This window comes from Topomyia yanbarensis, chromosome 2, assembly GCF_030247195.1.
Source record: "Topomyia yanbarensis strain Yona2022 chromosome 2, ASM3024719v1, whole genome shotgun sequence".
In the NCBI taxonomy this organism is placed as follows: Eukaryota; Metazoa; Arthropoda; class Insecta; order Diptera; family Culicidae; genus Topomyia; species Topomyia yanbarensis.
Window position 1 is genome coordinate 135,138,839 of NC_080671.1, and position 10,788 is coordinate 135,149,626.

The window sequence follows — 10,788 nt, forward strand, 5'->3', positions numbered from 1 at the left end:
GAAAAAGGTAAACTCTGCATTTTACTAAACGGTTTGTGGTTATAAGCAGGCCATATTTTTCTGCGTGTACCAAAAGTACGGACCAAAGACTTTTACTAGTGAGACTTTCGATACTTTGACAGATATATACCGTAAGCAAAACAAATACGTTCCAAGACGAAAACAATGGGAACGCCAATCCTAATCTAGTGTTTTGTATCTTCTTTCCGAAGCAAAAACAATGCCCAGTCAAAAAGGGCAAGTGGCTGGCTAACGGAAGGCTATTTGCCAACTCGGATGCGCTAATTGTACTTCAATTTGCCAGCAAATTGCTGGCAATTAGGAGGTTATTTCAAATGCAACATTTGGGCAATTTGCTGCCGTGATTTTTTTGCCGCTCTATCTGCCCTTAAATCGCCCAGGGAACGCGCCATTTAATCGCCCTTAATTGCCTAATATGAAAATCACAAATAATACTTATTTTGGGATTCATTATCTACTCACATTAACGTATCAGTACAGGCTATCACCACCAAACTACAGGAAGAATCAAAGGTGAAATTGGTATAGCACATCAAAACTTACCACAATTTGACTTGAGATCTTGTTTCACTATACTTACACACGATTCCACAATTTCTCACATTCGTTGGCTAAATGAAATGCACTAGACAAACAAAATACAAGCGAGAACACGACAATTGTTTAAAAAACAATTTTAAGCTTAAGCCAGACACGAACCGCCATGTTTGAAAAACACAAAAAAACAACCAAGTCCATTTCAGCTGCCAGAAAATTTGACTAAGTGTTGAAATTGCCTTTAAATCGCATTCGCAAATTGCATTTGTTCCTATGGGCAATTAGCACAGACGAATTGGTGAAACGTCAAACTGTTTAAATCGCCTGACCATGTTCGTCCGCATTTTTTGACCGGGTGAGAACATCAGCGACAATCCTAATCTAGTGTTTTGTATCTACTAAGAGGATCCCTGTCAATGCGGACGAACATGGTCAGGCGATTTAAAAAGTTTGACTCAACTCGCCTGTGCTAATTGCCCCTAGGAACAAATGCAATTTGCGAATGCGATTTAAAGGCAATTTCAATACTTAGACAAATTTTCTGGCGGCTTAAATGGACTTGGTTGTTTTTGCGTTTTTCAAACATGACGGTTCATGTTTGGCTTAAGCTTGAAATTGTTTTTCAGCAATTGGTGTGTTCTCACTTGTATTTTGTTTGTCTAGTGCACTTCATTTAGCCAACGAATGTAGAAAATTGTGGAATCTTGTGTAAGTATAGTAGAACAAGATCTCTGACCTAAAGTCTTAATGAACGTCAGATTGTGATAAGTTTTGGTGTGCAATACCAATTTCACCTTTGATTCTTCCTATAAGTTGGTGGTGATTACCTAGTATACTGGTAAGTATATGTGAGTAGATAATGAATCCGAAAACAAGTATTATTTTTAATTTTCATAGTAGGCAATTAAGGGCGATTGAATGGCGCGTTCCGTGGGCGATTTGGGGGCGATTTAAGGACGGGTTGGGCGGCAAAAAAATGACGGCGGCAAATCGCCCAAATGTTGCATTTGAAATAGCCCCCTAATTGCCAGCAATTTGCTGGCAAATTGAAGGGCAATTAGCGCATCCGAGTTGGCAAATAGCCCCCCGTTAGCCAGCAACTTGCCCTTTTTGACCGGGAATGCTGGCTGGTTCTAATTCGTAATCCGGCTCCGGCGACACAACCGACTCTAGTTAGAATGTTTAAAGGGTACCATTTCGATGCGGCTTAGCCGCATAACCGAGGCCTAGGAACCGAAGCGGCGCAAAACCGCTGAGGATCGGCCGGGCGAGATGGCCACCGACCCTCCGTCGGAAGCAAGTGAACCTGTGATCCACTCGTTTGCCCGGCTTAGACAAACATAGGGGCTATCCCTAGTTTAAGTCAGCAGGCGCAAAAGCGATGTGGCGTAGCCACATAGGATGGTGAACACAAAATAAAATTGGCAACGCTAGCAAAATGTAAACACAAATGAACACTCCGGATGAACCTATCGTCAATTGACATTTTGACGAGTTTTGATTCGAGCCAATAATATGGGCCCTTTATTACCGCTACAATACCTTCATTGGAACGTTGCGGGCGCTGTCGAATAGGAATCTGGGGAGTTGCTGCAGACCCGTACTCAAAGAAATTCTTCACCAAATTACGAATTGTCTTGTTTGTAGGTGCCGAATGCCTGCCATATTTTTTACAATTCAGAATTGTGTTTATCTGTCAAAATCGGCTAGAAAATGGTGGAGTTGTTCAATGTTGTAATAGGATACATCCAGATGGCGCAGCTGTAGTGTTTCCAATTTTAGACTAGCCTCAGAGTGGTGCCCTGGACCAGTGCCACTGGTCGAGTTCGAGATTCTGGTGAAACGAAGTCGAAACGCAAACCCTATTATTAGTCAACTGAGAAAGTCTCGAAGCAGCGTAATAAATTACGACATAAAACATGCTGTCTTCATATTTTTACATATTGTCGAGATTCTTAAGTACCAGTAAAAATATAAAAGGTTTGTATTTAATAAATTTCGATTTTTTATGCATTTCCTTTTAAGGATTAATTGTACTGCTTACATTGCATGTTCATATGTCGCGAAATCAGCCATATTACTGCTAACTTTGTTTACTATACCCAGGTTTAAGGTGCGTAAAAACGCGTAAAAAACCGCGTTAATTGGAAAATCCGCGTAAAAAAATCCACGTTAATTGGAAAATCCGCGTAAAAAAAACCGCGCTAATTCGAAAATCCGCGAAAAAAAACTCAGCAATAGACTTAGAATATTTTTGGAAGTTTTTTTTTGCGCGGATTTCGCAATTAACACGGTTTTTGCAAAAAATATTCTAAGTTCTTTTGAATGCAAAAGACTTAGAAGATTTTCGGAAAGATGGAAGAGACGGGTCTGGAAGACTCCTTATGGCCCACACCCCAACAATATGGGTATTTTCGGAATGATATTGAAAAGTAGGTGCAAGAAATTGATTTTTGACGCCATTTTGAAATCAAAGATAGCGATTTCTGGTTTAGCGAAATTCGCTATAACTCAATCAATATGGATATTTTTGGAATGGTCCTGAAGAGTAGGTGTAGTAGGTTTTTACTTTTTTAACTGTAATAATTTTATTTGTCAAAAGTAATGATAATCTTTCCTATAAATATAGCAACACTGTTAACATCATTTCCCTATCCCTGCAGTAACATTGCGTACGGTGCAAAAGGTCAGAATCAACCAATCAGGAGCTGGACCATTCTGACGTAAAATTGGAACAAAAACGGCCCCCTTATTGTCACGTCTTGTCTTAGATTAATAGTAGGTATCACATCATAGTAAATATTAGAGATTTTGAATCTTTATTCAGCTTATTTCCACTTGGTCAAGTCTCCCCAACATTAGTTATCGCGTAAAGTGTCGTGCAAATGTTAGTAATAACTATTCCAATGTCCCGATTGATGTAAAACCATTTCACCACTTCATAAGGAATAAGATGATATATGAGTAATTAAAAAGTAATTATTAGTCGAGTAGATATGTCCATGCAAAGTTTGATAAAAAATTTCATCATTTAACACAAATTTATTAAATACGGAATATTTTCTATAAGGAAAGTATTTTTCATTCCAAACTTTTAAAATTACCTTAAGGCGTCGAAACAAGTATAAAAATATTTTTGAAAAATATTTAAGAGCCTTATAGAACACGTCATAGCTAATAATAGAATTTTTCGCTTGGTCAAGTCTCCCCATGTTTCCCTAAGGTTGTATGCTTTTCCGCATAAAGCTGTTTCAAGTTCATTTTCTCCTAAGGAGAAATATTGCAAATTATCATTACTTTTGTATAAACACACGCTTTAAAGTGTATCAATTGACCCTGGGCCTGGAATGAACTGTTATTGTCAGAGTCACAATATATGAAAGAAAAAAATGAATTAATTAAATCAATAAAATATGTGAAACAATATTTTCTGCAAGCGCGCGCGGTCTGGCCTCAAGCAACCCAAAGTTGCAATAAGGGAGCTGTATAAGCTCGTTTTAAGTAATTTTGCAATACATTTTATGTTCTAATAGTGGCTTGTGCAGGTTTCAAGTTCCATTAAAGCTCAACAAGCTTGAAATTTTGCTAGAAACTTTAAAGTGTACTTTTCAAGTATTATCCGAACTTTTGGTTACTTGGAGCGGTCACTAGTCAACGCTGCACCATTCGACCTAGTAAGAGGAAATTGGTATCCACAATAGAGATTAGCAAATATTATTTTATCGATTTTGGCAACAGAGCGTATATTTTCACAATCACAAATTATTAACCAACTGCAAGATTCTCAACCTACAGATCTTCTTCACTTCATTTATGCCAATCTCAAGTTCCATATCCGGACTGTTGTTAATTCTCTCAGTAATACCTTTCAGTATGGCTTCAAATTTGGATGCTTCACGTACGCAGACAACGAAGGGAAATCCGAATTTCTCCTTATATCTAGAAAATAATACAGAATGGTTAGTAATACAGCGAGGTCTAACCCACCTTGATGCGTACTTCTCATTCAGCTTAGTTAACCGATCCTTGTCGTTCGCAGACAATTTGTCCAGTCCGGCGCATGTTTGCTCGTAGCTAGATTCTTCGGTGAGTTGGTGTGTATCGAGCAATTTGCCCGCTAGATCGGGATGGAGCCGAAGAATGCGCAGCTTGTTTTCACTGCTCAATCGTTGCAGATAGTTTTCGAAAATTGTAATCATTGAGTCGAAGCTTTTGAATGGTGCCATTGCAGAGCAAAAAATTGCTGCTTCCGACCAAGACTCTACGACATTTTCGAATAGTTTGTGAAATTCCGCAGGTGATAGTGCATTCAACTGTTCTAAGGAGAGCTTTGATCGCCTGGTAATGAAACATTATAGATCGAATACAGTGAGCTTTGGCAGCAATATTATATTCTCACTTACATTTTTTCCTGTATGGTTACTAAGTGTTACTAATGTTGAAAATTAAAGACGTTGATAGCTCAGAAATCAGAGTTATTGAAGAAATAAATCAACTTTATCTGCACATAAGATCTTTAACTTTTAATCTACTTGTCAACACAAGATTCCACAACCACTAAGAGCGCAAAAAGTTCGCTTGCTTCTCGAGCAACGTTCTGCTCTTGACTGACATTCGTTCGGCCGGTTATGGGAGAACGCGGTCATTCAATTCTCTTTATCAGTTTTCTAACTCGTAAATATTTACAGTTTGTTCATTCCACTACTACTTACATGTGGCTAGCTTCAATGTGCTTTTGTTTTGTTTTGATGCGTTTTTTATATAGAAATTTATGAAGATTGTATAAGATCCTGTTTGTCATAAATGGAAAAAGTGGCTTGTTGTGTTGGCTTGTATTAGCTTGTGAAAACATTCATTTCCACAAATAGCCTGTATTGAGCTATACCAAACGGAGTACTTTTTTTGGATTATTCATGATAAAGTTCACTTGCGGATATTTTATTATTAACAAAGAAAGTTAAGGGTCACTTAATTGATTCTAAATACTATTCGAATTCTGCGAAATGAAGAAATGCGCGTATTGCTATTGCAACATTTTATGCAACAGCGTTGTTCATATCTCTGAAAATGACACTTTCCCTTTTTAGTTAAACGTAAGTTAATTATTGTAGTAACTAATATTTGATTATTTTTTCAGAGTTTTTTTATTTGTTAGCTTTAATCAATCTGCTATTAAATATTCTGCGGCCGGCTAACATCAAAAAGTAAAATATAGGCAGCACAAATTCTTAATCGTATTTTATTTTCGACACGCCGGCGAACCCGAACATGTGCTGTTTTATATAAAGAGAGTTATTAACCGCAAGTCAGTACCACGTGGATAGGCTATTCAGGTGGACGTGTGGCTGTTATGTGAAGCATGTCCGATGTAGCATAAGTCTTGCGAACAACAGACTTTGTGGTTGTTAAAATCTATTTCCTACGGCCGGCGTTCAATATGATATTCAAGGAATTTATAACTCTTTCTGTCGATTCAGCAGAGTTTAAGCGCTTTCGATTCTGCCACATGTATTGGTGTCGGGGCAAAGCGGAAGCTATAAAATATGCTGCTGTTCGCTCAAGTACTCAAGAATCCTAAATGCATAAGTTTGCAGATCCTCATTCCTGCTCAAAGGAACACATTGGAAATTCACATCTCTTTGCTTGTCTGACGCCAGTTCATTCCGTTTGGCAGTGGCACAGATGAAATGACCACGAAAAATACATTCCAGTAGTATCTAACTTTTTATATCAATCCGAATGTGCACTGGCAAAAGATTGGCAGCAGATGGTGCAATGAAATCATTGGTTTTATTCTTTGGTTTAATGCTCTATAGTAAATCCAGAGGAATTCTAAGCTGTTTTGATATTGGGGAACAACCTATCTACATAAAAGGAACGGTCTGAAAAATTATAAGATTTCGCAATAAAAATTCCTCACTCCACTATCTGGTGTTACTGTAAAACAGATCTATTTTATGCAGATTCGAACTTGAATTGGACAAAACATTTTCAGCTTCCACGAAACTCCTTGCATTAAAGAGCTCCAATCCAAGAATGCATTCTAATTATAATATTTTCTCTTTTCCCGAACTTGTATAAAATCCCGTTTCAATCCACCTAGTTGTGTAATTTTGCCTTTCTCATTTATTAACATAAGTTTTCGATGATTTTCTGCGTACAATATAAAGATTTTATTGTTATTATATTGGTGGTATAATTTGAACGTAGCAATACCCGCATATCATAGATGAATAATTAGTCTAATTTTCTTTCTGTCATGTTTGTGTTGTTTATAGGCTAAATCATGACAGATACTGTTGGCTTAAAATTCGAACTATTACCAGGAGCAGCAAAATGTATTATTTATGGTTACAGTACTATACATTGATCCTTTACCATTTAACCATTTTATTCTTGGATATTGTAAAACTATTGTTATACTCATTAAAAGAAATCAAAGGAACTTTACAAGAATAATACCTCTAATAGTAACTAGGGTAACGTGCCCATTTTCATCGTATTAGGGAGGGTGCCTCACTAATTATTTAATTATTCGGCCCATAATCGATGGGACGCGCAAAAATTGGCATCAATAACTTTGCTTCGTTGTGAAGAACCAAGGTAATAACAGAAATGCTATTAAAACGATGAAATGCTCCTGTTTGAGCGCAATGAAAACTCGAATCGAGTGCCCCTATTGTTGCCCTACCATTTGGCTATTCAGACCATGTTACAAGTGATTTTGATTATTCAGACCATGTTACAAGTGGTAATAAAAATCAAAATTCCGCTAAAAAAAATTATAACAAGGCGTTGGTTACTTCTCAAGAATAATTTTTGTCGTATTATTGCGTCTTCAGAGACAGGCAATAAGTTACCTAAATTTATAAATTCAAGCAATTTGGCACACGCTCTAACAACATTTTTACCTTTCAAGTCTCTGTGATATAATTTTATATAAATAGTTTCTGTGCGTTCTCACTTATTTTTTCGTAACACCGGAACAGGAAGTCGGATTAACATAGCTTGCATTTGAGCGAAGACTCCATATCAAGAAGACTGGCAACTCTGTCCAGAATCCGGAGACAGTAACAGCAACGCCACTTGCGGGTAAAGGTGGTACTTTCCATAGTGATGCACACACACACATATACATTTTTACATAAAGCTTCCTCCCTTCTTCCAAAAGAGGCGCTGTAACCTCTGTCGCTTCTCGTTTGTATGGGGGAAGGAAAGAGATATCAGTCTTCTTGATATGGAGTCTTCGATTTGAGGCTAAGTTCGTAAAAAATAGGTTTAGTCATCTTCAAGAAACCGATGTGCAAATTTTATTAGTATGTCCGCACTTCTACACATATAGATATACACACACACACATACACAAATCTGCATCGGTTTGACCAAGCTTCGTTACCCCTTTTCCCGGGTTGTGTGAACGTGCACCGGACGGAATACGTGGTCTTTGAATGCCCTGGGTCCAAAGAAGTCCGAAGGGGTCCTGGCATAACAGTGGACAATATCGTCGAAGAGATATGCCACGATGAGCATACCTGAAACGCTGTGAACAGAGTATACTCTCCGAGTTGCAACGGAACTGTCGAAGGGGCCAACAAAGTAGCGCCATTGGCAAAAACGCCGTCGTGGAACCACAAATCGGGTTTCGGGAGAAATTCCGTCGCCGGGGAACTCTCCGACGGTGTAGATTGGGTCCACCGTCGGGGACCAGTTGAGTAGTACGCGACGTAGCACAGGGCTCAGGTCGTCGTGGCGCCAGTAAATCAGATGTCAGGCTTCATCGGAATTGCCGGATACTCTACCGGGTACCTCGACACTCTACCGGGTAGCTCGGCTAGATCTACCGCTAGGGATTGGACCGAATAGACCGCGTCGAATAGCTAGCAGTGGGTTGTTGGGGCGCCAGTGAACCGGAAGCTACGCTCCACCCGGAGTCGCTGGATAGACCGCAGCACTTACTGGCTTGGCTGGCCCGTTATGTAGGCTAGGTCCACCGCTGGAGACTAGAACGAGTAGATCGGGACGAAGCGAGGGGCTAAATGGTTCACAAGACCGAATATCGGCATCGGAAGCAATCTACCACTTCACGGTAGGGTAGATTCTCTGTCGTGGACTACCCGACAGAATCGTGACGAAAACGGGAGCGAAACACAGGTACCAAGTGAAATTCCGTTGCCGGGGACCTCACAGTCGGAGTAGGATAATATCCGAGTTGATCTCGATAAAGCTGGGAGCTAAATGGCTTAAACGGCTAAATTCCTCCGTCGGGGAACTATCGGTCGAAGTAGGGTGACTATACAGGTAGAGAAGGTCGGGAGCTGAATGGCTCACGGAAACATGAGCTAAATAGCTCAAAGAATCAGCACCTAAACGGAAGACCAGCTCGAGGACGCTGTTGTTACCACTGTAAAGTACGTCACCCAACAGGAAGAAAACTGAAGTACCCTTGTAGGTCGGAAGGAGAAACACGGGAAACAGCAAAAGCAGAAGGAAGAGCGAAAATTGGAGCAGAAGAGAAAGGAAAACCTCGGGCTCGTCAGAGGGCGCCAAAGGGAGAAGCCGCGCTTGTCACAGCCAATTACGCGACGACGTATGCAGCGCTGCTCAATAAGACGAAAGACGAGCTGAGAGGTGCACTGAAGCAGCAGTGAACCTGGGCGAGGTGCACATGACGATCCGACTAAAGAAAGGATACGTAGGAACTCAGACAGCGATGATTCGTCTACCGGCAGCCGCTGCAGATAAGGCACTTGAGGTTAGCAAAGCTACGGTTAGATGGTCGAGATGCCCATTGAGAGCTGCTCCTGACTACATACACAAGCGGAGAAATGCTTCAAGAGTTTGGGCTGTGGACATTTGGTAGGGGCTTGCAAAGGGCCTGCATAGATCCGGGATGTGTTGGAAATGCGGGGAGACGGGCCGAGAGACTGCACGCAGAAGACGAAGTGCTTGCTTTGCATCGCAGCGGACGGAAATGACCATCAGGAGGGTGGCTTTATATGACCTACCTACAAGAAGGCAACTGCAAGCCAACAGTAATGAAGATAACACAGATAATCTAAATCCCTGTAACACCGCACAGCAACTGTAGTGGCAGTCTACGACAGAAACATTGTGTGATGTAGCTTTGATTGCAGAGCCGTATCAAGGCCCCCTGATAACGGTAACTGGGTGGCGAATAGATCAGGAACGGCTATGATACAAGTTATGGGTAGATTCCCCATTCAAATAGTGGTAGAACGCTCATACGAGGGTTTCGTGATCGCAAAAATCAACATCAACGGCGTCTTCGTGTGCAGTTGTTACGCTGCTTTAAGGTGGACAGTATAGCAATTCAGTCTAATGCTGGAACAGTTAACCGAGCAACTGATCGGTCGGAAGTCGGTAGTCATTGGTGGTGACTTCAACGTCTGGGCTGTGGAGTGGGGCAGTAGAGTAACTAACACAAGAGGGTGTATCCTGCGGGAAGTTCTAGCGCAGTTAGACATACGAATGTGCAATGAAGGTTTTGTTAGCACATTTCTAAGAGATGCAAGGAAATCTATCATCGACGTCACATTCTGTAGTCTTTCATTGACAGCGAACATGGATTGGAGAGTATGCGAAACGTATATGCATAGCGACCATCAGACGATTCGCTACCGTATCGGTCAACGGAAACCCTGCTGCAGCACGGAGCAGGAAGCGAAAGTGGAAGACGACAGCCTTCAACAAAAACCTCTTCGTCCAAGATGCCGCTCGGATTCCGCAAAGGAGCATCGACAGTGGATGTAATGCGAACAGTGCTCGAGATTTCTGAGAAGACATCTAAACAGTGGTCACGATAGATGTGAAGAATGCATTTAAAAGCGACAGCGGGGAAGCCATCGCTGGAGTGCTGCACAGAATGAGGGTTTCCGACTATCTATACTAGACCCTGAAGAGCTACTTCCAAAGCTGAGTGCTGCTGTACGAGACGAGCGAAGGGAAGAAGTCAATGCGAGTCACTGCGCGCGTTCCTCAGGGCTCCATTCTTGGTCCAACTCTTTGACACAGGATGTACGATCGGGTCTTAACACTGCGGCTGCCTAGGAAAGTGAAAATCGTGGGTTTCGTGGGTAACGTGTCATTAACAGTGAAGGTTGAGACACTTGAAGAAGTGGAGGTGTCGGTGACAGAGACAATAGATACGATCGAGAACTGGATGAATGGGGTAAAAGCTGAAAATAGATCACCATAAGACGGAAGTGTTGT

At 40.9% G+C, this 10,788-nt stretch overlaps 1 protein-coding gene across 1 annotated transcript; it reads right to left on the minus strand.

Moving 5' to 3' along the window:
* Positions 1–4,270: 4,270 nt before the first annotated feature.
* Positions 4,271–5,178, minus strand: LOC131681440 (2-oxo-4-hydroxy-4-carboxy-5-ureidoimidazoline decarboxylase-like). Its single transcript, XM_058962235.1, has 3 exons — positions 4,962–5,178; positions 4,558–4,896; positions 4,271–4,497 (listed from the first exon to the last, which is right to left on the minus strand). Coding segments are annotated over exons 1-3 (525 nt in total). The 5' UTR covers positions 4,964–5,178; the 3' UTR covers positions 4,271–4,313.
* Between the last annotated feature and the right edge of the window lie 5,610 nt (positions 5,179–10,788).

Excerpts from the sequence above, each read along its gene's own strand:
- LOC131681440 (XM_058962235.1), bottom strand. Across the intron at positions 4,498-4,557 it reads TTAACTAAGCTGAATGAGAA|ATATAAGGAGAAATTCGGAT; the intron begins GTACGCATCAAG and ends ATTATTTTCTAG.